We start from the raw sequence: 27,316 nt of genomic DNA, 5'->3' as shown, positions 1-27,316 counted from the left end.
CAGACTTTTCTCTAGGACAAAAAACTTGAAAAAACACGGGGACTGGGAATGAAAACAAAACAATAGCCTTCAAAGACTTGTTTCTTAATGCAGTTAAAACCCATAGGCAGGAGAGAAAGCAGCCCGGGAAGATATGCAGTGAGTACAACTGGTGGGTGCACAGCCCAGCCCACGCTTGGGCTGACTGCAGCCTGAACTAAGGGACAGCGGGCAGTGAAAAACCAGGACCTGGAAGACGCAGGTTTACTGCTACAGCCACAAAGTCCCCCAAACCCCCACAGAAAGGTGAGAATCGTAGCTCCTGCACAGTAGAGGAGAGCGTGTCCATCACCGGTATGGGCTTCTCCTGGAGCACTGCTGGTCGCAGAGCTGTGTGGTCTCAGGGACAGGGAGGAGGTGGAAGAGGAGGGCTGTGACCCGCTCTGGGCAGATCGCCTTGCCTTGCCTTCAGAAAAAACTCTCCCCTACCAGTTTCCTTTATCCCCACGTGCCTGAGGAGGGCCAAGGCTTCAGGGAAACCAGTGTCCAAATCCACACCCTCCCTGGGGTCTGTGTCGACCTGAAGCTTGGGTCTTGTTAGTTTTACTTTCACGAACCATCTCTTGAGCCTGTTCCAGCATGTTCTTCTCCACAGACCACTGTGTACCCCAAAATAGTATATGGTCTGGCAGGTAAGCAGGAGCAGCTCTGCCCAGCAGTACGCCTGCTACTAGCCCCGCATCCTGAGCTTGCCACGGGACAGGACATTGCTTCAGTGCAGCTTCCTCACCAGCACTGCTCAAATACCCTGCTGGTCCTTGGGCTTCCTCCCAGCCACGTCCAAGTGTTTCTACATCAGCTGCTTCCTCAGCCTCCGATTCCCTTTTCCCTCTATCATCAGTCTTCTCCGAGTTTTAACTTCCAGCTCCTACCCCTCTGTCCTAGCCTTTCAGCGTGTGCTCCAGCACCTCCTCCGAGCACTAAAGACCCAGGAGGGTCATTGAATGTCTCCACCTGATTTATCCTATCTTGCAGCGCAGCACGTTTCATCCAGCCATCTCCAGCAGGAGCTGAAGGACTGCAGCTGCACGACAGCGTGCAGGTGTCCTGCCACTCTCCAGGGCCCTGCCTCTGGCTCATCTCTTTCTTTCATGGGTTGGGTGACAGCCTGTGCCCCAACAGCTCACGGAGCAAGGTCTCAGCTCTCCCTTTTCTCCCAGGGCTGTCTCTGACATATCCTGGGGATTCCATCTTCAGCTCTGACTTACATGAGCAACAGCAAACTCCCAGCGACTTCTACTATAGCCTGCTTAAATACCCATCTCTGTGCCCACTTCTTTGAAGGGGCCTAACAATATACACCCTCCCAGCAGCAAACGAGACAGCCAAAAGCCTGAGCAGAGCCTAAGGAAACCTCTGAGACTAATGTAACACCCGCTACAGAGAGTCCTGGCCAGGTCAACCCCACCTCTACCTTAATTCTGAACTCAGCTTTTAACATAGTCTCTTTAGGATGCAGACAAAGCATTCAAATGCCTTGGCTTTTCTGATGCTGAGCAAAACACAAAAAATAGCGGGGATTGGTCATGGCAGGTTCGCTCAGACAGTTGCCTGCCTCCGATTCTTCTTCTCCTCTGATGTCTTTCTGCACACAAACACGTACCAAACATGAAAGCTGCAGTCGACGGAGACATCCGGACGTATCCAGACTCTACTAACAATCAGTGTCTCGGGCAGACAGTCAATCCAAACAAGTTCTCCATTTGTCTAGCTCTTGCCTGGCTGCACTTCTGTACATTTGTAAGTGTTTACACTGAACTAGCTTCTGCCATTTCTGTCTCTGGTTGCTGGAATTCAATTCCCAGGGCTGTCAAGTCTGCTCTGGTGCACGCCTCCCTGGGACACACGAGCGCAAGGAGAAGTTCTCTCCGAAGACCACAGTGCCAAGAAGAAAGCTGGAAAGATCCACTGGACATGTTATCTCTGTGCACGAGACATCAGGTCACTGAACTACAGCCCAGTGACTTTGAGTGAGCACAACACAAGCCAGCAAGACTGGGAGACAGAAGGGATGGGAGTGTGGGGTGTGGTCTACAATATACACCAGGAACTATGTGGAGTGATGCCTTCACACTGGACAGGCATGGACCTGGGAGCCCTCGCAGAGGAGGCACGGGGCAATGAGAGGTCACAGTGCTCGGTGGCTCTGTTAGAGCAGTAAGATCATGGAGAAAGGACTGTTTCCCTGGCTCCACTCTGGGGTGAGATCTCTTGTCTGCAAAGACAGCACGCCAGAGAAAAGCATGCCAGCCACCTGGGCTTCTCACTTCACATCAGCCGGGCTCTCTGAGGCTGCCTCCATTGAGTGTCGGCCTTACAGCTCCTTTCACTTCCACTGTGTGGTCTCCTGCATGTGGGGCTGGTTACAGGGCAGTCAATCAGAGGTAGCCAAAGGAGGAAGATACTTGCACACGGTTAAAGAGGATGGAAACGGCCCCTTCAACTAGCCTGAATTCCTGCCAAAATCAACAAGAGCCATTTGGTCTCCAAGGGGGAACTTTATCACCCAAACCAGAGGGACTGAGAATGGGATTTGCTTGTGGCATAGGAAGACGGAAGACCCACGGGGATACATTTTTCATATCCCCATGGAATTAATCTGAAAAAAAGCCAGACAAGCATCTGTCCACTCAATGAAGACCAGCAGCGACAACCTCCCTTGAGTTTCAGCTGCTGCTGGGACGCAGGGCATGTGCTGAGCTGTGCAAGTGGGACCTGCTGGCAGCTAGGAGGCATTTCTTAAGTGCATTTGCTCTACTGGCTGGCTGACTGCAAGGAGCACGTGGGGGTATTCCGTGCCTGTTTTCATGTCTTGGAAGCCTGTGATTAGAGACACATTTTGGAGCCTGAAGATCTAAGTCCAGCAGAGCAATCACTGCTGCAGCTCTGGCCACTGAGTGATACCTAGCATCCTGGCACGGAGAAAGAGAAAGGCGGCACCGAGATTTTGCAGCCACCTGCAGCCTAAACAAAGTGTTAAGCGGCCCCCCTGCTTCCTAATGGGGGGATCATAGAGAGACAGGGCGAGTAACAGGGAGACTGCTGTGAGGTGGAGAGGAGAAAGCCATGACTGGGGATGCAAAGACTGGGCATGAAGAGGAGGGGGCTGAGGCCCATGTGGGGCATTTCCTTGTTTGACCTTGGTCATCCACATACCACATGTGCCCAAGGCTCCCTTGGGGCTGGCACATGGACAAGGGCAGGCAAGCAGCAGCGTGGCCCGGGGCCACAGCAGAGCCGTGCAGAGTGGGAAGATGACAGCAATCAGAGCTCCCCAGATCTGCGCTGGGTTCCAGGATGCTGACAACCTCGTCTGTGATTGCGAGGAATTTGGCTCCAGCCAGCCCTACCCCTGGCTGAGGAGGAACCGAATCGAGGGAGGACAACGAGACGCAAACAGCTCTTGGGATTGTGCGCGTGAGCGAGTGGGACAGCCTCTGGGCAGAGCTAGAAGGCACCAACACCACACTTGCTTGCACAAAACCTGCCGCCTTGGACACCTCCGCTCTCCTCAGGGGTTAGTGTCTCCTGGACCATGGGGTCTGTTTACTTCAGTCCTTCGATCCAGTGAAGGCATGTGAACGAGCAGCCAGGCAGTGATGAAAGGGGGCAGGCAGGCAGGCCGGCAGGGGAGAGGTGAGCAGCTCCCTGCCCGTATTGCATTGGACGTGCAGTGGACCTGGTCAGCACCGGCTGCCTGCGGGGCTGCCTCCTTCCAGCCGGGAGTCCTTCAGCACAGCCTCTCCAACGCAAGGGCGCAAGGGGCTGTGCCCATCACGGAGCACCGCGACCAAAGTGGCCAAGGAATCCCTGTCTCCCGCTGGATCAGCCTGTCCGGCTCCCGAGCGCAGCAGAAACAGGGCTGGACGCCCATGCCCCTGGAACGGACCCCGGGTGCACTCCTGCCAATTGTTTGATGTAGTGTTATTTCCAGAGCCCCTGCCAAGCCCGTGTCGGGCCCAGAGCAAGCCCGTAACTCTATAGGGCCGAGTCTGCAGCCTCCTTCACCGATCTAGGACTGCACCTCGTAAAATCACGGCCGCTCTTTTCCTGTTTCTCCCTCCGAGTGGGGCTGGCATGGCGCGAACCGCCGACTGCACCAGGGTTTCGCAGGGGCAGTTTGGGGAGAAAGCACTGAGCCTGGGGCTGAGCACTCCTCGGGGCAGGACTGGAGCAGGCATGGCCCCGCGTGCCGCTCTGGACACGCTGCCCGTCCCCAGGGGCCTTGGGCAAAGGAGAGCGACACGGCAGGGGACCCTGCTCTGCTCCACGCCTCCTCAGCTGTGCGAGGCACCCCAACCATTTTTGCTTGCTGAAGGTGTGGGCCATACCTCGCGCCGTCCCCGGCGACGGCAGCACTCACCTGGCCGGGGGGGACAGGCCAGGCACCGGTCCGCACCCCAGAAGAGCCCCACGCTGCCGCAGCAGTCCTCCAGCTTGGTCAGACCTGGCAGGGGGTTGGTGCACTGTGGAGAGAGGACCAGAGGATCAGGCTTCTGTGGGACGGGGAGGGGACGCGCGCCCGTCCGCTGCGGCCGGCTGGTGCGGCGGCGGCAGAGCCAGCAGGCGGGACAACGGTTTGGGGTCAGAGGCTGGCACAGCCCTCCTGGCACAGCTCCCCACCGGGACACAGCGGGATCGGGGATGCGGTTTAAGGCAGTAAACAGTTATGCAGATTGAAAAACACAAGACTCCCTCGACTGCACCCCTCGGAGAGAAGGGGACATCAAATGGAGCAGGAGATGAACCAGAGATGATATCACCGGGCAAAGCCCTCAGATCAGCCCCGTGCCTGGTTGATTAGCCAGCAAAATGGGTGCACCACTCCAGCCCGGCGGGGAGCTTGCGGTCAGGCACTTTCCTCTGCTTAATGAGTCTCTCTTTCCCGCCCCGCTCACCCCCCCAGCAAGGCCCTCTGGATTACAGGCTTCCCCATTAGAGCGGAGCTGCCGTAGCCCACAGGCCGGAGCTGGCCCCCGGCCAGGCGCGCGTGGCCGCCTGCCCAGCGCTCGCATACCAATCGGCTCGACTGCGGCTGAGCGGGGAGAGGCAAGCGCTCCCCTCCGGGCTCCTCGCCCTCTCCCAGGCACGGCATCACTCCGGCTAGGTGAGGTGAAAGCACAGCAAGGGTACCCCCCACCGCCCCCCGTCGCCCGCCCCCAGTATCTCCTGCAGCCTCTCTGGGCATCCACGAGCGTCTCCGTGCATCACCCTTTGCTCCCAGGCGCAGAGAGCCGCCATCTCCCCATGGAGGAGCGGGGCTCTTCCAGCCCCAGGGTCTGATGTCATTTATTTTTGCACTAGGGAAAGGCTGAGAATGCATCCCACTAGGAACGGCTCTGATGGGAGCGACTGAAGGACAGGATGGGAACCGGGAGCAGCCCCCCAGAAAGGGCTGGGGAGCAGTGGGGAAGGGGTCGACTCCCAGGCTGCCCAGCCAGGGGGTCTTGCTGAGCGTGAGCTGTTCCGGGGGAGCTCACAGGTGTTCCTGTGGGTGCCAAAAACCTCCGATGCTTTTCCAGTGACGCAAGAGAAACATATGGGGAAAGACAAAATAAGAAATTACGATGACTGCAGGACAGGGGTGAGAAAGCCCCTCACGTGTGTTTGCTTCCCAAGCCCCAACCAAGCTGCCCGGGAAGGCGTCGTTCCATGGAAATCAGACTTTCATTTATCGTCTGAGAGGGAAAGGAATTTTCCTACGTTTTATACATTTCCTACAATAATCGCAGAGCGTGGCTGTAAATGTTGCTATAAATAGGGCACCCTTTTTAAATGAGACTGTGTGTGAAAGCCATCAAGTCTGGGCTGTGCTGCCCCAGGGCACAGCCTGGTCAGGGCAAGGCAGCCCCGTTGGGCCAAAACAAGGAATTTTCTTCCCAAGAACTAACACATTGCTGCCCATGCCCATGGCACCTGCGTGATGCCCACGCTGATGCTGAAGAGTTTCACACAATGAAAGGCCACCCTCGCTGCCCCATAAGCCAACGCACCCGTACCCCAGAACAAGAAACGTATCTCCACACACACGCTCCAACGCTCGATGGGTGACCCCTTACCTGCCCATGGAGAGCCTCCCGAAAGCACCTCCCCAGCAGTCCGGGGGCTCTCTGCTGCTGCTGGCGACTCTCTGTGGCAATGCTGTTGCCGTTCCCGTGGGTGTAGGTATACCAGGGCATGGCAGCCGGCTGAGGCACAAGGACCGCCTCCACGCTGTTCTCCTCTGATACCTCTGTGTCACCCCGCACCCTGGCTACCTGGTGAATCTGCACGGTGGCTTCTGGAGGGTGGTTGATGTGCACATTCACCAGGGAAGGGTTTAGGGAAGCTGGAAGATAAGTTTACACCACAGTTGTGACTATCTGGCAACAATTTGGCACCTGAAGAGCATCTTGTCATCAACAAAATCACAAGGGAGGAGAGGTAGACTGACCCCACCAGAAAATCTAGATGAAGATTGCACCTAAAAAAAAATATTTCTCTGGCCCAAAACCAGGACAAACCTATCAAAAACTTTCCCTGCCAACCTGAGCCCTTCAGAAACTAAGGGAACCACTTTTCTAACAACCTGGCTTGAAAAGGCAAGCATAAGGATGTAGTGGCCTCCTCGGGCTGTTAATGAAGACCTGAGGAGCACCCGAGTAGGAGGACTCAGAAGTATGAGGGAAATGAGGGGTTTGGAGCCCCCGGCCACGCTCACCCAGCTGGTTGGACAAGGGCAGGGTGTAGGTAGAGTGCTTCATGGAGCCACCGGCCGGGGTCTTTGGGGCTCTCCCTCCTTGCTTCTTTTCCAGAGAAGGAGCTGGCAGGTGGCAAAACTTCCCCGTGGAGTTGGAGGGGCACCAGCACTCATCCCGGCCCACGCAGCGCCCTCCGTTCAGGCAGGGGATCTGGCAGAAGTCTGCAAGGCAAAGAGAGGTCTGCTTAGCAGAGAAACTGAGCCATTGTCTGTAGCCAAGGGGTTGCTGGGGGAGGCCAGGCAGCTGGATCTGGGCCAGCACTAGCCCCGTAGTGCCCAAGGAGCAGACCCAGCACTGGCCCGGGGTCAGCACTTGCAGCCTGGAGGCAACCCAGGGTCCCTGCTGTGCACCACCATCCAGCAGGCAGCAGGTGGAGAAGCTGGGGTCCTCCCTGAGCTCTGCTCAGGGTTGAAGATGATGAGCCCTCCCTTGGGCTCTGGGGCCATGGCCAGCCAGGGGCACCCGTGCCCTGTGGGGCAACCACCCAGGGCCAAAGCGGTGTTGCTGGCACAGCAGGATCTCTCAGAATGGGGCAGGAGCTACAGCAGCCATATGCAGCCAAGTCAGCACAATTCCTTCTTTTCTGCATCGCCCCCTCCCCACTTGGCAGGGTTTTTACTCCCAGCCCAGAAGGGAGCTCACTGGGGATGGGAGAGGCAGAAGGAGAGAACGGGCAGAGAGCCACGTCCTCAGAGCCTGTCTCCCGGCCAGCCCTGGCCCTGCCAGCAGCTCAAGTGGGAGAAGCTTGGAGTGGGACAAAAGAATTGGGAGCAATTCGTCTGCACAGGCTCAAAAAAAGCATCCACAGATGAAACCGAAGTCATGTCTTTTCTGGCCTCATCAGATGCTTGGAGCGACTCAGAGCATCTCTCAGTGTGAGCGACACTAGGGCAAGGCACGGGATTTCCTGACAGATCATCCTGACTCATTTCAGCATGAGATGAGATGCATATCCCAGGATAGTTTGTTAGGTTCATCCCAGGGGATGAGCTCCAACCCTGCTCCAAGTTCATTTGCTCAACCCCAGCAACCAGTCTTGGGGGAAGGAGATACATCTTTGGACTGGGATCTAGGCAGAAATTCCCATGAACCCTGTACCAGTTGGTCTCCACAACAGCCAGACTTTGCAGTCTCTCAGTGTTAGAAGAACTTGAGATTTACAGAGGCTTTCAGAGGACAAGTCCCACCAGGTCCTGTGGGCTGCTCCCACCAACTGGCTCCAAGAGGATGTGCCCAACCCACAGCTGGGTATCTCAGAGACCTGACAAGCAATCCCAGCAGCTCTGAAAGGCGAGCAGAGGTTTCAGCAGCCCTGTTTATAGGAATAGCTTGCAACCTGCAGCCAGCTCTCCTGGCTGCCACGTGAGTGAAAGGAGAGAACAGGAGGAAATTAGGTGATGAAAGTCAGCCCCAAGACTGGATGCCAATGAAAGCAGTGAGCTGGCTCTGAGAAGGAGGGGGTGGCGAGGCTTGGCTGCAGGCCTGACTCAAACACACGTGTCCCCCCTACCTGGGGTGGGATGGAAACAGAAGTTCCTTGCCCAGGAAAGAGAGTAATGAGGCAAGGCCTGTCTTCCTCCCCCGGAGACAGAGATGGAGTAAGCCCCAAAGACCCCAGGAGACATCTTCCAAGGCACTGGGAGAGGCCATCTCCTCCCATCCTTATAGCAGCTCAAGCCCTCAGTCTGTAGAGGCAGGAAAGGCAGAAGGAGGAGAGTGGGGGAGCAGGCAAGAATACGGGCTGGGGCCCTCAGGGTGCTCACAGATGCGGAAGCCAGATTTGGGATCATGGTCGTGCCCCCCTTGGCTATAAAGAGTGGTGGTGTCTCCTTTCTCGCAGCTGTTGTAGCAGCGCCCACTCCGGCATGTCTGTTTGCAGATGGTGGGTGTGAAGACGATTTTTATCTTCCTAATCTTCTCTGTCAGGTTGGCCCCTATGAAAGAAAAGGACAGTGCTAAGTGGAAACAGCATCTCCAGGTCAGGGGGCTGGTAATCTGCAGCTCAAGCTCCAAAGCATTCCCAGAGCAAGGAGGGGTCTGTCTCTCTCCCCAAGGCAGCGTCTCTCCTTGCCCCTCGCTCACTCCAGCCTGTCCTGTGCTCCAGCATCAGTAAAGGGTTTGTCAGCACATGAAAAATGGCCAGCAGCATGCTCTGCCTGCCCAGTTGTAGTGGCATAACTCCCTGTGAAGGAACACACACACACTAATTCCAGTATAAAGAGTGTTTTTCTGCTTTAGACAATATTCCTTCTCAAGCCATGTCAGTAGCCGGGAGACTGGCTGCCCTTAAACCACTGGAAGGCTTCCCCCACAAACAGCCACACTGGTATCCATCAAAGAGAGCATCAGGGCTTGAGAAAACCAATGTCTCCCTGTAAGCGTCCGCTGACCTCCTGCGGTTACCTGCGGTCCCTTCCTGGTCCCTCACCATCCTCACATTAGATATGGGGAGAAATGGCACTCAGAGCTCTTGGGAGCTTGCAGAAAATGGACAACAGGCAGAACTATTGTGTAACCATGAACTAGCTGGCTCCAAACCATGGCCCTCCATCCCTGCCCAGCGAGACAGCTGTTTCTGTGGGTGCCCCGCTTGGTGTGCTCACCCCTCACTCTCCCCATCTCAATCCCCACTTTCAGATTACAGCTTCAGTCAGGCTCACGACCCTACTCATAAGGGCAGAAATGCCACATGGTGCCTCCTTGGGGAAGCACGGCTTCAGGGGGAGCCAAGCTGGAGAAGACAACTTGCATCTGTCCTTGCTGGGGAGCTGCTGAGGCTCTCCCTCAGCCACTGCACGTCCCGGCAGCCTGGCCTGATCCCTGCTCATGTCAGAAGGCACCAAGGGGGCAGCCAAAGGGAAGAACTAGACGCTGGTTGCACAATCTGACCTCGAGGGCTGCTCAGACTGAGGAGGAAGTTGGGAGACACTGTTTCTACAGACTGAGGCAATCCCCCTTCAGGGCAGCAGTGCTGGGGTGATGTTCAACACCCCTGGAAGCATCTGTCACATCCCCCTGGCTCCTTCCCCCTGCCGTCAGCATTTTCCTCCCCTGATCTGTCCTCCTTCGATAGGGTCTCTTTCTTCACCAAGCCCAGCAATGCCCATGCTGACCTTCCCTTTCCATTCCACCCAGCAGCACAGTTCTAGGATTCCAGGGTTTCTTGGGGACCCCAATGAACACCATTGCCCTTCCCCAGGACATCCCAACAAGAAGCCCCGAAAGAGTGACAGCCCTGAAGGCCTTACCCCTTGCAGCCAAGGTGTGCTCCTGGGAAACCGCGTGTGGCCCAGAGCTGCTCTGCTCATGTCCATTCCCGCTGGGGAGTGCATTAGAGGTGAGTTGGCCATTGCTGGCTGGGTAGCGCCGGACAGTCCGTGACGGCCCTGTGTGCTGGGGGGAGACAGGAGAGCCAATTCTGCTCTGAGTCCTGTGGAAGAGAAAAAATGAACCGATACTCCTCACTGCACTGAGTAACTGCACTGACCCACGGTGCCTGTCTGCCAGGATGCCCTGCGGCAACCTTCACTGCCAAGCTGCCTGAGCCACCACTTGGACAGAGAGCTCTGCCTACCTGAGCAGGGCCCCACTCCTCACCGGCTTTCAGTCACCACGATGGCACCATTTCTCTCTAGGGACTGTGCCCCATGCCCTGAGCCTGGCAGGGCATAGCGCTCACCAAGATACCCTCCCTGTACCATCACATCAGGCTGCCGTGCCACAGGGACGCCCCAGCTGCCTTGCAGCACCTCTGTCTGCCCACCATGCTCAAGGGCTGCTCCTCGCCCCACCACATCCCTCCCCCAGCAAACACAAGCAGCTCCAAATCAGTTCATTCTTATGGTGGGAGCTTTCTCAGGACATGCCTTCCCAGCCCCAAATGAGCACTGAAAAACCAGCGAGGCAGTCAGATGAGAAGGCAGGCCAAGCAAATAAACAAAACTTGGCTCACGAGAGTCCCAAAGAAGAGAAAATGACCAAGAACTCACTCCTGTAAGTGCAGTTACAACTTTCTGCAGTAATTGCATTTATGGCTTTCGGTGTTTTCTGGGGACTAAGCATGGAGGAGTTGGCTTCTCAATGAGTGCTACCCATTGCCTGCCTGAAGGAATTCCACCCCTTGGCTTTATGGACAACTCCTGTCATTCCCAGGATCATCAGGTTTTGTAAGAGCTCACAAGGTCACACTTCTTACACTCCGTGATACAGCCATGTAGACCACTAGGCAGGGCTCTTTGCATTAAACTGACAGAACAGCACATCTTGCTCTACTGCACTTGCTCCCGTTCCTTTTTACTGACTGGCAGCACGAAGCCTCCAAGAGGGTGCTCTGTGCTTACCAGCAAATGTCTCCCTCACTCTCGCCTGCACCGCCTGCAAGGAAAAAGTACACCAGGGGCCAAAATAGGTTGGCTGCCCATATGCCCCTTGAGTTTCTTTGAAAGTCCACGCCTTGGATTCCTCTGCAACCGAACTTAAGCATCAACAGGTCTTCTGCACACCCTGTCCAACACCTCCATCTCTGACTGAATGGCTGGGGCAAACCAGCTCTGTCCCACCAAAGTGGCCAGAGAGGTCCATTCCACTTTATGGTTGTCACCATTTTCCCTGTCACAGCTGGCACAGGGGAGATGTTTCTAAACCCAACAGGACTGGATGATCCAACACGAGTTGGCGGACAGCAGTTCTGGCTCACTGACATTCCTGGCTTAGACAGCTTGGAATAACGGTAAGATCTAGGGAGATGGAAAGGGAGCTAATGCTGCGCTGGTATTCAAACAGGTCAAGCATGATACACAAGGTAATTGCCAGTCAGCGAGCCCAAAATCAGCCCTGAACAACAGAATGGAAAAGATGACGAACAGGTCAATTAATTGGGAACTAAAGTAAAGGAATATACAAGTGAGGTCAAGTCAACAGGGTCTATAGAGAACCACTCGTGTCAAAGGAGTCCGTTCTCATCATTCGCTAGAATTACATACATGCACACCGACAGGCGGAGAGCCCATGCTATTCTGATAAAAAAGTAAACAGGGCAGTACTGATGTCAATCAGGCACATGTGAAATGAATAACAAACTGGCTGTGTGACAGAACACAAGAAGCAGTTGTCGCTGGGGAGGGAATTAGATGGGTTCCAGGGTGATCAGTACGAGGCCTGGCATGATTCAAGGATTTCATCTGGAAATAAATATTTTTATTTCGAAATAAACATACGATCGACATTGATAATGTGTGCTGCTGACACAAAAATTTGCAATGTGGTGTATCGTGATGAGAACAGAGCAATCACACAGAGCAGTTTGGATCACTGTGGAGGACAAATCCATCCAAGCAATATGGGATTTTAACAGAGCCAAATGCAGAATTACACTTCTAGGAAGAAGGAATGCAGGCAGCAGCTGCAGATAGAAGGAGACGATCCTGGAAACCAGCAATTCTGAAAAGATTTCGGGGGTAATGACAAGCAATTAAATACGAAATGTCAGTTCAATGCCCTGACATTAGGGCAGTGAAACACTGCAGGAACAGGGAGGTATTTTTGCCTCCCTACACATCCTCATCACAGCAGGGAGTATGTATGCTAAAATATCACATCTAGTTCTGATGTGAAATATGTCACATCTTCTAAGGGATGTTGAAAAACTGGAGAGGATACAAGAAAAAACATGACAAAAGTAATTTGAGGGTTGGTGAAAATGCCTTTCTGTAAGAAACCTAAAGTATTCAATCTCTTCAATTTAGCAAAAAGAAGATGAAGAGGTGCTCTGATTACAGGGCACAGGTTTCTCCACAGGAACAAAACACCAGGTGTAAAGAGCCTTGTAATCTAACCACAAAAGGCAAACCATGAAACATCTGCAAACCAAAGCCAAATGATTCCCTACTAGAAATCACGCCCACACGCAGCTAGTTTTCCTTCTGCAAAAAACACTCCAGTAATGGATTCCCCAACTCCCGATACCATCGCTTCAGGAGAGGAAAGTGTGCTGCTGGGAGATGAGATATCACTGGAACAGTGCAAATATATCTAAATAAAGATGCATAATCTGTGCTGTCCTGGAGACGATTTTAGATTATCTATTGATCTATTGATCATTTCTGGCCTTGAGCTGCAGGAATCCAGGAATGAACGGTTTTATTCCAGAGACAGAGGTCCCCAGTCTGGATACTTATTACCTAATTGTTTCTAACGCAGGAGAACCTTGAAAATGAGTGGCTGAGCTGCTGGGAGGAGGCACGAACAGAAGCCCTGAGAAGAAGCAGCGCAGGTAACACGTGCTGCTGGGCAGACACCCAGCTTTGCAGGCTGAAGGTTCACGTGCTGTTTGGAGTGGAGTCTGGCTACAGGTCATTCATGGATGGAGACGGAGCAAGTGGGATTGGTTAAAGAGCACAGGTGGATAACACCTGGATATCACCTGCTGATAAAAATATTTGTCGTCTTGTTAAAATCAAGATCTAAACTGAGATGAGGACAGCAAACTGCTTGTTTTTCAATAATCAGCAAGGCTAATCAGAATAATTGCAGAGAAGTGAACTTTACTTCAGTCCTACCTCAGTCCCTACCAGCCTCTTTCAGAAGCTCTCCTGAGATTCTGCAGAGTACCACCTACCCTTGATGGCCGTGGGGGCCCAGTATGACCTGCCCACACGTTTCTGAGCTACTAATCCAGCCCTACTATGCCAGCAAAGGAACTTCTGGTGCTTGTTACTTACTGCTTTATTACCTGGTGTGCTACTGCTGGTTTTGTTAGCGACAAAGGAAAAGTTGTTTGGAGCTCTAGGGAGGCTAGGTGGGAGGAAGCTCAGGCACGTTTGTTCTCTGATCTCTGGTGAGAGACCCCAAGCATAGTCCTATGGGTGAATATGGCAGGGGTTACAAGGTGTTCTACTGCATAGATGGAAGCACCCCAAGGAAAAGAGGTGAGAGATCCTCAGCCCAGCAACGCTCACTGTCCTAGTGCTGGTCACTTGAGGGCAACTTCAGCCCTGACTTTTGAAGAGTCGCCGGGTGAAGGTGACCAGTGGCACAAGACAGGGAAATATCAGCTCTTGTGCTTGAAAATACTCACATCATATCTATCCTTGAGGAAAGGAGCATGCTATGTGCAAGTAGCAGGGCTTGGCTGAGCGCTACCCATTGCCTGCCTGAAGGAATTCCACCCCTTGGCTTTATAGCAACTCCTGTCATTCCCAGGATCATCAGGTTTTGTAAAAAAAAAACCAAAAAAACAACATATGAAGGGCTTTAAATAAAATAATCATTAGCATTTCAGTTACAAAGAAAAGTGGATTATATGCTCTCACTGCGAGGGGCAGTGCCAACTTCACAAAGCAAAACAGAGGAGGAACATTACTCCATGGCTTGCAACACTTGAGGAAAAGCCATCTTACTGGGATCCTGTTGGCAAAGCATTCCAGTGTGTGTCGCAGCAGGAGGAGGCAGATTTGCTTTGAATTAATTTGTTTATTTGGTTCTATTCTAGGCAGAGTAGCTCTGGGATTTGTAGACTGAATTGAGTAACACCATCCTACCCCGGGCCACAGAAATCAATGGCGAAGGGCGTCTTTCCATCTCAGTTTGTCAGTCCCAATCCATCCCCAAGTCACGCCAAGTGGCTGGCTCATGGTCAGGGAATACAAAACAGAGGTTCTCCCCTCCAAACCTTCAGAGTCAGCCCACGCTGGGCAGACGGGGACTGGCCTGCTTGAAGGGTCTCAGGGAATGGACTTGGGCTCACCACATCAGTACAGACCTGGCCAGAAGGCATTAGCAACCCCTAACCATCTGATGGATCTTAATATATATATATGGCCAGAGCTTGTCCACTTTCCAGGGATCTGCATTGTCATAAGTTCTCTCCCTGGTGTGGCTGTCCTAAGGGTAAGAGCGAGGATGGAAAACAGACGGGGCAGGTCCAGAGCAGAGTGGGCAGCTTGTGCTAGCACTTTCCATGCCTCCACCTGCTCAGGGAAGAGGCATTGAAGAGGCAGAGGAGGTTGAGACCTCGAGGACTATGTTATGGGACATTTAAAGTCCCAGGGCTTCACATTCATTCAGTCTTACAGCCTCCCTCCGTGCGGTATTACTCACTTCCACTCTTCCAGCCAGGCACATGGCCAGCACAGATCTCTGCAAAGAGGCAGTGGTCTCTTCCTTTATAGGCGACCGCCTGCCAAGCAGCTGGTTTCCCTGCTCTTCATCCGTCAGAGCTGCTGACAGCTTTCTCCGTGTCAGGCACAGCCTGTGGGGCAGAAACAGCATGCAGAAACTCCTAAGACACCTCTCCTTCTGGGGTGTCCCGTGGCGCCCACCTCTGCGGGGTCCGGCTAACAGCAGCAGTGGTCCAGGGGAAACACGGGTCAAGGAGGGAAGGTAGAGGGAGCAGCGTTCTCCTTCCAGGAGCATGGGTGTGTGTGCGCCTGCTGATCTCTACCAGGCTGACGACTGAAAGGTCACTGCCTGAGAGACTTCAGTCACACACACCTATAGGTGTTAGGTGCTAATCAAAATTAAAAGAGATTCGGGATGGAAGGGAGCTGTGCAGACAGAGTGATCCACATCTGCAACAGTTCAAAACTACCCAACAAGTACTTGTAGCTGCCCTCTTCTGAGGTGCAGGTCAAGGACCTGGACTCCCCAGAAGCCCCTGAGGACACATGCCAGAAGTCAGGAGAACCGAGGGAGACCTGGTCCCTTACATTCTAGTGCTACATATCCCTGCAGGATCCAAATGACACCTGTATGACATCCAGCAAGGGAACTGCACACCCACCACTGCACCTTTGTTTGTGTAAAAAAGCTTTATTTTAAATAGGTTTTGTTACCGGTTACACTCTGCTCTATATTCACTTTAGAGACAGCAGGCTAGAGAAGGCACAAAAATGTTGTATTCCCTGGATACGATGGGTGTCCTGCCCAGTCCCAGATGAACCTGCAACGTGCCTGTTCCCTGCCCAGAGGAGGTGAGTGGTATCCCTCACCCCGCTGAGAACAGCGAGCAGAAGACTGAGCTGGCAGGCTCCCGGCAACCACACAAATGAACATGAGGACCGCTGTTTTCTGAATCAACCACAGTTTCTTTTTAAAAGCCTGCAATTTCAAGACTAGGTACACAGAATCACAATAACCAAGTCTAAATCACCGAGACCACGCGGTCCAGAAAACAATATTGTTTTTCTAACGCACGATATATAGAAAGCATTTTTCAAATCTCTGATCACTTTTGACGATCGGGGTTCTCTGGGTAAGCAAAAGCCACAGGGAATCCAGGTGGCTTCTCTTACTGACCTAAGGCCAGGCATCCTCCTTGGGGCTGGAGGCAAAGGTGGCAAATTCTTCAAAGCACTTCCCTCTCCCCAGCAGCAACACCTCAGTCTTTCCTGGATTTAGCTTCTATCGGCTGCTCTTCATCCAACTGTTGACTTTGGCCAGATCGCTAGCGAGCTGGGAAATGGTGTTTTTTGCATTTGCGTAAAGGAAATGCAGAGCCAAGTGCCACAGGAGTATTACTGGTTTTTCATCCAGCCTGCCGCACCCTCTCCCCAGCCAAAGCCTGACTGACCATAGCAGGGTGGATGGCCTGAGACACTGCGGAGAGAGTGAATCCTGGACAGTGCGGTCAGCAGGGAGAGGTGCTAACCCCAGACAAGGCAAGGCCTGGCCAGATGAAGATTGGAAAGTCACTTTTCCAGCTGGAAACAAATCTGCACCCTGCTGAGCATCAGGGAGAGATGATAGAGACCGTAGAAACCAAAGGAGCAATTCCCAGGAGGGCAACAACAGAGTGGGATGGCACTGGCCAAAACAAAACTGAAGATAAGTGACCCTCAGAGAAGCAACCATCTTCCTAGCGTCCAGGAACCCCCATCCCAGGGTCTGAGCTCAACAAGCTCCATCTCTCCAACTACAACCAGCCTGCTGACTGGGATGGAACTGCTGCCTCCAGCCACCCGGAGAGGTGCTGCCCACGGGGCTGGGAGCAGGGTCGCATGGAGGGGAGCCGCTGCAGCACTGGTAAGTCCATCCCAGCTCCTCAGCCTGCAGCCTGCGTGCGCGGCTCCAAGGCAAGAAGGCTCAGCCAGGATGGGGGCTGAGTCATGTTCAGCCCCTGATAACCTGCCAGGACAACAGGCGGGTTCTCCCCTGTTTTTTAAATGCCGAACAATATACTCGGTGTCTGTCTTGTCCGTCCGCCTGTCCCTCTGGCTAGATGCCCTCCCTGCTTGGGGCCACGGGGACCAAAATCAGTGATTCACTTCCCCCTTTGTAATGCTCGGCAGTTGCTGATTTTCCACTAAAGCATCACAGAAGAATGGGCAGCCTCAACACCAGCGTCTGTGTCTACAGGGGGGAGAGAGAAGCAGCCAGCCTTGGAAAGCAGCAAATTGACCGCAGACCAGAAACTTCCCCTTTCTTGGACTCCGAACAGGTTCCTCAGCAGGCAGACGGGATTCATGGCTCAGGCTCTGGGCCCCGGAGCACAGGGGAGGCATTGCTTAGAGAGCACTCAAGTTTATTATCAATTAGCTCACAAACATGCTGACAAGAAAGACAGCTCTGTTAGGACTTGGGGAGGAGGGGGGAAACCACACCATACAAGGCACCTGACTTCAAGCCCACCCACATTATGTCCATAAATCCTGACTCAGTTTATTATCCCCACAAGCAGCACATAGCTCTGAAACCTGCCCGCTTCAGGCTTCTCACTGTCCCTCCTGCAGCTGCCTTCAGCCCTGGTACCCGCCGTGCAAGTGAGGGAGACATCGAAGCCCGAAGTCCCCTGCTCCCCAGGGTTTGGTGGAAGGCAAGGGAAGTTCTCCTGGCCACAAGAAGCAGCCACCAGCCTCCTGCAGGCAGGAGACCTTCCCAGCTGAGCCAAGCAGGACCTGTGTACAATGAAGGCCCCAGGAATGACCATCCGAGTGCCTTCATGCCTGATTCACAGTCACCTGCAGCCAGAACTCATGCCACATGGCACACCAGACACAGCACCTGGACCGTCATGGGGACATCAAGGCAAGTAGCAACCCTATTGCTTACCACAACTGATCTCAGCTGCCAAGGTTTCCCCTCACATGTTTACCTGCCACCTCGCAGTGCCAAAGCACAGCTCACAAACAGTCAGGTCATTGGGCAAGGAGGAAGGGAGACATCCAAATCCTCCCGCCCCTGCCACCTCCTGTGGGCAGAGGCGCCACTTTGCCTTGGGCACAAAGAGCATTGCCGAAGCGGGGCTGCACAGGCAGGAAGGAGGGTCAGGCTCCCTGCCCCACTTGCACATGTAATGCTGCTGGCACATGCCCAGGAGTCACATCAGTCCAGCACCAAGATGCCACCACTATCCCTCACCACGGCTAGCAAGGGGCTGTCACAGAGCCCACATGACTCTCATTTTGGGCTCTCTCCTGTGCCATCTTACAGTGGTAACTCCAGATCCCTGCTCCGCTTGACATATGCGCCAGTGGCTGGCTGAGATTTCTCTGGATCTCTCACTACAAACCGCAAACAGATGTGCAAGTCTATGGGACAGCAAAGGCAGCAGGTGTCTGCCCCATGCCACCAAGCTCAGTCCCTCCAGCACCATCACCCTGGCATCTTCCTTCCTCTGGCCCCCAAAGCAGTGCCGGTGCTGTAGGGCCACCCGAGCTGGCTCCCAGCCCGCCGCGTAGTGCGTGAGAGGGAGAAGGAGTTGTGCTGTGAACGCTATTTTTATCTGCTCAGGAGTTGCCAGACACCGCGTAAGTGAACCTCTATGAGCACACAGACAGCGAACAGGTTCTCTTTAACCAGTCTCTGGGGGTCTAATTTGCTCCTTAGCCAAAGTGGCTGCTCACATGTCTCCGCACAGCTCTCTGCTGACATTAAATGCCCTTCCCCTGCCACACGTGCCACCTGCCACTCTGCGAGTGCTCTTCTTTGCTCTCGTGTATTAGGGAGTGAGCAACTGGCTCCCTGGAAGCAGCCCAGCTCTCCAAGCATGGGAACAGCACCTGCCTGGCCCAGTGAGGCTGCAGAAACATGCCCTGCGCAAGGCACAGCACCGGGCTGTCACCAGGAGCAGCAGATCATGCTCCTGGTTGGACCCATCAGACCTTAGTGCTGACCATAAAGTGGCCAGAAACATGATTTCCAAATGCCAAGCGTGATGAAGAGCTGTTTGCAATCTGCCTGTCTCCAGAGCTGAAGTGCAGGCCAATGCCTCCCAGAAAAATCAAAATGCAGCCTGCAACTGCTCCGAGCTTCAAGTGGAGCCAGCAAAGGAACCAGGCCAGGCTACTCGATTACGAATGCCACATCTGGGCCAAACCTTGCATACTCTGTAGACTAAAACAGGGATTTAGAGGGAGAGGGAGGCCAGGTGAGCTACCACCCCTCTGGCAGAGGCGCTCAGACTAGCCTGCGGCACGTGTGGTGAGTAGCAGGGGAGATGGGCGGCTGTGCAGCCCTCCTCTTCCCAGCTCAGCCGCACACTCCTTTGGGCTGAAGCGGTGAGAAAGCTGCTCCGGTTGGGCTCACCTGCCTGCGTGCAGGGGCTGGTGTTCGGCAGCGTGATCAACGGGCACGGCACTGCTGCCAGACGCAGTTGCACAGCCGTTCTCACTTCTTGGTGAGAAGAGACCCATCCAGAAGAGTCCTAACAGCTGCCATCACATGAAAGTCTCCATCAGTGCCACCATCTTACTGCGGACATCAGCGCACGGCCACAGCTTTTGCACCATTATAAAACCAGGCGTAAGATGCTGGCACAGTTGGAGAGCTGGGTTGTCTGCTGTGCAACATGACCACCCCACAGAGGGTTCAGCCACCACCACCAGCCACGGCAATGCCTCCACTGCCCCTCTCCTCCTCCCTGTGCCCCCCAGCACAGTGAGAAGCAGGGTCCTGCCTAACAGGGGAAGGACCTGTATTTAGGGAAGAATCATAGAATCATTAAGGTTGGAAAAGACCTCTAAGATCATCGAGTCCAACCGTCAACCCAACACCACGATGCCCACTAAACCATGTCCCTAAATGGGGACATGGGGACAAGAGGCACGCAAGAGGAGAGGACAACATACCAACCTGCCCTTGCGCCCACAAACGCACTGAGATCTCCAGCCCAAAGGGCCCTCTGCCTCCACAAGACACAACAGCTGCGAGCTGAGGACCCAGCCCCCATCTAATGAAACCTGCTGCAGAGGCGTTCACCAAAGAAAAGCTCACCACCAGCACGGGGAGGTCACTGGTCTCCCCCATATAGCAGGGAGAAAACAAGCACTCTTGACTTTCATTTCCATCTTGTTGACGAGAAACACTCACCCCCTCCACCAGGCTGCTGACTTCAAAGCCCTGAAAAAACACTTTAGCCTATTCATCCTCGCACCCACACACACCCCGGGGAGTGGGGGGAGCCAGCTGCCTGCCCCTCGCTTTACATGGGACACGAAGAGAGCAGGCAAAGCCTCTCTCATCCCAGGAGTGCGAGGGGGGTGAAGGGCTTGTGGCTGCACACACACACACAGAGGGCAGGAGAGCAACACGGTGGAGAGGAGATGTGTGTATTCCTCTCATCTGGAGAAGGGGAGGCTCTTCATCTGCAGCAGGAGGTGCTGGGAAGTCTCCCACTCATCCTGGGAACACTGTGGATCTAAGACATATTTTAATCTAAAATAATGGCTGAACACCTGGCAGGATGCCTGGCCTTTGGATCTATTAGCTCAATGTAGTTAGGTCTCCTCACATCTCTCCATCCCCTGCCACACATAGGATTCCCTCACCTGCAGCACTCTAGCCATGAGAGCTGTGCTGGCATGTGACACCGCTGCCAATTCTCACAGTCTCAGCCCTGCCAGGGACCTGGGAACGAGCACCCCAGTGATTTTATTCTGTACTGTTCTGCACTTGCTCCATCACTCCACTTGCTCAGTAGCCAGAAGACTAGAGCCTGGCTGGGGACCAGAAGCGCTCCTGGCCACGTATGCATGATGCCTGGTGGCAAAGTCAGTGCTTCCAGGGGTACCGTGACCACGAATCTGCTCTCACACCTCTCCCACGTGGCCTTCGATATCCACACCAAGGACCAGCAGGAAGGAGCAGGTTTCATGGCATCCCTGGTGGGAAGGGCTCCGGAGCAGGCAGAAAGGCTGTGCCTGCCTTGGCAGCGCCTGGGCTCCAGCTCCTCAGCAGAGCAGCTCCAAAGCGATGGAGAAGGCAGAGCTCCAATGTCGTTATCAACCTGTCATTACATCCCTGGAAGAGTTTGGCACTTTGCTGTTGTAGAAAGCCTCGTAGCTGAAAAATTAGCACAGCCACCCTGCCAAGGCTACAGGCAACCTAATACACCCTGTCTGCCCCCTCCAGATAGCCTCAGCCTCCGAGTATGCTCCCCATCCTCCAAGGCCAGCGTTTGGCTCAGTTTTGCAGATGTCGGTCTGTTAACCATTCCCCTCGGCTCCCTCCCTCCTTCCTTTAGTAGTTCTCAGAATTCCTTCCAATTTGTCAAGACCTTTTCTGGCAATAAAGAATACCTTGACTCAGTGCAGGACCCCAGGGTGCACAGGAAAAAAGTCCATGAGATTCGGGTCTTTGGCCTCCAAAGTCCTAAGCACCGCCGGTCTCTCGTACGCGGCCACACTGCAGTACTCTCTGCTGCCTAATTTGCTGTTCACTCCTACTCTGCAAAATCTCAGCCTCTCCTTCTTCCAGATTTCTTCCTCCCATGGAGGATTTTTCCCTTCAGCTGTAACAGATAATATTTTTCCAGTCTGAATCTCTTCTTAGTTCCTGCCTATATGTTTCGTTTCTGCATGTCCCTGAAGAGAGCCTCCACGCAAGTGAGACAAAAATGGGTTGGTGCGGAGAGCTAGGTACCAATCTCATCCAGCACCAGACACTCAGGGCAGCACTTCTCAGGGTGATTCTGAAGAAAGGAGAGGAGAACGAGCATATTTTATATGGAGACCTCTACATCTCCGTTTATACCGCTCCTTGTACCGAATCAGCTTCAATTCATCCCTTATGTCCTGCCAGCACTTGGTGATTTATGGAAAACACTCAAAACCAAAGAGAACAGCTTTGATTTTGCTTAAGTACCAGCTTAAACCAAATAAGGCAGCAGACAATCAGGTATGAGAAACTGCAGCGTAATCCATATGCACAAGGGAGCTGAAAGCAAGCTGGACGACAATCCTAATTCAGGCATTAGGGAAAAACTCTCCAGCGTTTGATCATGTGGCCTTAGCACTCTTCTAACATCTTTCCTTTTTATACAACTGCTACATAAATTGTATTGTCATAAATGTCCCAAATGATATATGTGTAGTATATAAAATAGGCTATAAACTGGATTTTCTGTACTACCTCACCTACCACATGTACAATGCATTTGCCCTGCACCCTGCTCTCTTGCATGTAGTCTCAGACTAAGCTGACAGTAGCAGCATTTTTCTTTCAGTTAGAAGGAAAAGTGCATTTGAGTATTTTCTCCCAAAGCCTAGAGGCTGAATTAAGCTATAGGAATGGCTCCCAAAGAGGTGCAGAAGAACCAGGCCTAATGTAAAGACCATATTTGGAGTTTAAAAGGAGCCTGAAAAGCCAGCTATCCTCCTGCTGCTCTGAAGCATATGCAACCCCCTAGAAAGTAAATACATAAAACACATAAACCAGAATGGTGCTGACAGCTTTAAAACACTAGAAAGTAGAGCAACTGTATCTGGTGCCAGGCTAGAGAAGGTATATCATGTAATTTAAAAATAGAAGTATTTTTATATAAGAAAAATGACATTTACGCTCCTCTTGGGTAGCTTGAGTTTTTCCTTTAGGCTTCCCAGCCAGCTTGCCAAGGGCTTTCAACTGTGTCAAAGCAGGAGAGGGGCCGAGATCTGGAGCTTATGGAGATCGCATTGCCCTGAGTGGAATCTCTTTTCACATATTCTCACAAGGACTGGCACTGACTTTTTAGTTTCAATTTTTTAACAAGGTCTCAGATATCTACTAAAGATGGCTCTGGATCAAGGAACGTAAATGCTTGGCCACCTTGTGAAAACTATATTGCCAAAGGGAAGCACCTTAGAAAGATGCAATTAGGCCTTATCTGCACTGGGAAAATATGCATAAACACGCTGTAGTGGCGGAAGGCAAGGCTGGCACCAGTGTTTTACCCCAGGAATTCAACGTCACGCACTATGGATCTCCTGGGCTGGTCCCATCCCAAGCAAAGTGGGAAACCTGCCACAGCCCATGCCATGGGAATGCACTTACACAGAGGGGCTTCTCAGCCAGGGCCAGCTTTTATTTTTTCTGCTATTTGGGTATTAATAAATTGTAACCCTCATAAATGTAAAGTGAGTGACAGTCATAAGTGAGCAGAAGAGCAGGAGGTGTGATCAGTAGGTGCATGGCTAGTACATACTTCCTCCTAGCACTATACGTATCGTGGACAAACAGTCCTGGACACTCAGGAGCAACTCAAGGCAGTAAGAAAGCGCCTCTTTTTCTCATAAACATGGAAAGTTCAAAGCTGGCAAGACAGCTGGCAAGACAGGCTCCAGATCCTGCTTTAATAATTAAGACAAATCTGTCTCTGTTTGGAGCAGCACCTTTAAAAAGCAAGTGATCTTGCAATGAACTTTCATTTTATCTGCTAGTCCTCAAAGACAACAAGCTAATCAAGCTGATTTTGCCAAGACACAGTTCTCAATGTCATGTTTCAAGTGGCCACCCCAGGGTGGAAAGCTTGATGTCCACCCCTGGGCTCCTCTCTCCTCTGCAAAGGACCATGCTAGACGTTCGGCTGCCACCAGAATGGGAACTGGTTTCAGCCAATTTTCAAAAGGGGGAAAATATACTTTCTCCGTTCAGCAACCTCTGCCGCACACCCAAGATCCTGCCTTCTGCTTGCTCCCTGCTGTTTGCATCCTTTGCTTCCAGGAGAGAGAATAGAGATTTTGGCAGAGCCTCCCTGCTGGCATCAGGTTCCCCGTGTCCCCAGACCAGCAGCGCTTGCCCCAACTCCTCAAGAGCTGCATATAGCCCTTCCTCTCATCAGGAAGGGAGGAGATGTCTCCTCCAGGGTGCTGGAGAGGAGGCTCTGAGATCAGGAGTCAGCGAGGCGGGCATGTCACAACTCAGCCTTCTTCCTTTTCCATCCTGAAAACACCAGGCAACTCCCAGCAACTGCCTCGCCTAAACAGAGCCCTCTTGGAGGAAGCTCCCTGCCCTCAAGAGCTTAGCTGCATTAAACTGTCTGCACAGTGTCTCAGCACCTTATACCACAGCTATGTCCTTTTCTCTTGCCTGAATTGCTGGGCAAATGCTTTGCAGGTCCCAGACATCTCTTCTTTTCTGTGAAGAGGAAGGATGCCTTGCTTCCCGGGCAGCCCTCATCCAGCACACGCATCCCATCTGGGCAGCATGGCTCCCGTGCGAGGATGCTGGTTACAGATTTATGCCTGGCACTCCCGCAGGAGGGACCTTCTCGGGTGGCCACAGCAGGACCCTCCTCATACGCTGCGCGGAGTCAGAAGCAGCTGGCCGTCCATCCCGACGGCGAGGGGCAGGGGCGCAAGCCCTTTCCACTCCCTGCTAAATAAACAGGAATTCTGCTGATACTCCAGCCTTAGGAAAACAAAGCTGTTTCCATTTAGCTCAGCTTCTGGGCTGAGGTGCAGCTCCACCCGCACAATCATCCGTCAGGGCTTTGCTTCTCTGGGCAGAGATTCAGGCTGAGATCAAGAAGAGGGAGGATTTGCAGCTAGTCCATGCCGGGACGGCCTCTAACACCCCCAGGATTTCGCTCTCCAGAGCACTCCCTGTTCCAAGCAGCACAGCGCCGAGGCCTCCCAGCTTCTGCAGCAGCTAACAAGTCCCCACAGGCTCCCTCAGGTGCCCGGCTCTAAACCTCCGCTGAGCCATGGCCTGCTGAAGGGACTTGGGAAGTAGTGCTCATTGCTCAGCCTGTATTTTAAGAGATGAAAGCTTGAGCATCACCAGCTCTGGTGTCAGCAAAGTAAACCCAGAGCTGCCCTTCTCCTTGCCATGTCTTCCCCTGGGCAAGTGCTGAGCTCAGATAAGGCTGGGTATGTCTTCTTTTTGAGTCCCAGGAAGAAGAGATAATGTGCACCCTACGGGCAAGCCAAGGATGCAGTGATTCTTCCCCGGTACCCCTCCAAACAGAGGCATCGATGGCTACGTGTAACATGGCAGCACTGACACCTGTGCTCAGCACAATGCTCAGGCTGACGTCCACGTCCCCATAACTTCCCAGGATTGCCAGCATGCCCAGAAATGGATCTATGACTGGGAATGCCCACAGATCCATTTGCTAACCTTCACATGTGCCAGGTGCAAATACAAACCAACCAGTACAACCAGTTGTGTATGACAGTACAACCCTGTTGGTCAAGGAGCTGCTACTTCTCACCAAGGCTGAGGGCAGAAGACTGACAGTAACTTATGTCCTGCTGTCGCAGTCGTGCTTCTTGGGCTCTCCTGGCAGGGAAGCCATAGAAGGCATCGCTGCTTCTGCTTCAAGGCATGAACTCCGGAGAGCCTGAGCACATCTGTCAGAAACAGGGCCATGAAAACAGGCAGCTGCCTCATCATGCTTTTCACCAAGGCTTTATAGGCTCCTCCAGACTCTCAAAGACTTCCTACCTCCAGAGTAGGCTACTCTCCACAGTGAAGCGGCAGTCATCATAAGCAGCAAGTCCAACTAGCTGAGGATAAGAAATCATTTTAAAGCAGCCCCACCACTCAAGCAAGTGGGAAATATTTTGGTCTAGGCAGTTCCTGAATAACCTAGGAGGCTGCTCTCCTAACTCTCTCTGAAGACTCGCTTCAGAACACACTGAAATCAAAACCAACCCCATCTCTGCTTAGCGAGCAGGTCTCTGGGGAGGATTCATGGGTTTTGTTGCATGTTTATAAGGCATCTAACACAGTATTGTTCTAGTGCATGATTTCAGAGCTTCTGATTGCTACCTCCGTACAAACAAATACAAATAAAGCCAACATACACACAAATAAACTAAAGGAGAAAGCAAACTCACTCATGTGAGGATTGATTTCCTGTCTCGGCACAGCAAGATGAGGCTTACAGGTCTATAAGCTCCCACTGTTGCGCAACTCCTCCTTGTTAGCAATGCAAATATGCAGGGAGGTTGGCGACTGGTCGTTTGTCTTGGATCTCACAGTCTTCTCACAACCACTGACCTGGAACCACCGGTGTCCTCTGTCCACTGAGAAACCCAAGAGCTTCTTCTACCTCTTCCTTCTCAACAAATCAGAGAAGCAAGCCAGCTGCTGTGGGAGCATGGCGGGCTCACTAAAAAAAGTCAATGTCCCACCAGGACAACCCATCCTTACCCAGGAGGAGACGAAGGACTGGAAAACCCAACCCAAAACTGTTCCTCTCAGACTTGACAGTGAACTGAACTCCAGTGAAGGTGACCCCAAGTTTGCAGTGCCTAAGAACCGATCCTCATACTTGCAAATATGAGCAAGATCTACCTAGCTCTGTGAAGGCCAATATGCTTCTTGCTTTTGCTGCTACAGCCCAATTATATGGAGAAAGCCTGACGCAGAAGCACCAAAATTACTTTAGTGGTAGCACAGAAATAGATGATGTTGTAACTGCAAGAAGCAGGCTCCAAGTTCAGACAAGTCTGAGAGCATGGTTTCAACCTAGTAAGTGGCTTCCACCGAAAGAGGGGTCCACCCCTTTCCTCCCCCCACAATGCTAGCCTTGCAATTCTCTCCAATCCTTCTGGTCCTCATGTACTATTTCAGTAAGTCAATTTAGCCCACTAAAGTGGCAGAAAATTATCCTTAATTTTGCTGTGTTAGTTTTTTGTTGAGCCAACTTACCCAGGAGCCAGAGGAGCACCAACGCCAGTGCAAGGGAAGCAGTGGGAGGGCACGGCTGGGTGCAACAGCAGCAGGAGCGTGCCTTCGGCTGCAGACACTCATTCTTACAGGCTCCACAGCTAGCTCAGAAGGGCTGAAGAGGACACTCAAAAATATTTGGGAAACAACCCATTTAACAGCAGAAAGACTTTTAGGTCATGCCAGTTGTCTGCCGTATGTTATATGGTCCAAGGACAAAACCCAAGCAACTGAATTGTACGGGAAAATGCCCAGGGGCTGAAGTGAGGTGTTTCGATGCAGACTGATGCCAGGGTGCAGGCAGCCCCACACCTGCCTGCACAGCACCACTACGCATCGCCCGGGCAGGAAAGGCACAGCACAGGATGGCTCCAGAAGACAGTCAGTGGTGGCCATGTCCTGGGGTCCTACCTGCGGCCATTGCAAAGGACGAACATCAAATACTCTTGCCAAATCTTGTGCGATAAGGCAACGTCCTACGGTCTCCATGGGGAGGGAAGGAGGAAAGGCACGGCATGGTCCTTAATGGAGTCCTATTTCCTTGGGACGGTGCCAGAGGATTTAAGGTACGGCAGGCAGCTGGGCATTCAGCAATCCCAGCTCAGCGATCGCTAGACGCTGTGTCTGACTGTCTGGACAGGAATGCTCTACCAGTGCCTGCACAGTCC

At 52.9% G+C, this 27,316-nt stretch overlaps 1 protein-coding gene across 2 annotated transcripts in view; it reads right to left on the bottom strand.

Moving 5' to 3' along the window:
• Window positions 1–27,316, bottom strand: part of LTBP2 (latent transforming growth factor beta binding protein 2) — an 84,924-nt gene that overhangs the window by 30,477 nt on the left and 27,131 nt on the right. For both annotated transcript variants that reach the window (XM_075151549.1, XM_075151550.1), the window contains 5 exons: window positions 10,028–10,209; window positions 8,543–8,713; window positions 6,740–6,940; window positions 6,099–6,367; window positions 4,403–4,505 (listed from right to left, as the gene is read on the bottom strand). In XM_075151549.1, coding sequence (XP_075007650.1) covers window positions 4,403–4,505; window positions 6,099–6,367; window positions 6,740–6,940; window positions 8,543–8,713; window positions 10,028–10,209 — 926 coding nt within the window. The remainder of the gene's footprint in view (window positions 1–4,402; window positions 4,506–6,098; window positions 6,368–6,739; window positions 6,941–8,542; window positions 8,714–10,027; window positions 10,210–27,316) is intronic.

This window comes from Calonectris borealis, chromosome 5, assembly GCF_964195595.1.
Source record: "Calonectris borealis chromosome 5, bCalBor7.hap1.2, whole genome shotgun sequence".
NCBI lineage: Eukaryota > Metazoa > Chordata > Aves > Procellariiformes > Procellariidae > Calonectris > Calonectris borealis.
Note: the sequence above shows the minus strand (reverse complement) of the source record. Positions and strands in the feature narration are given on the sequence as shown.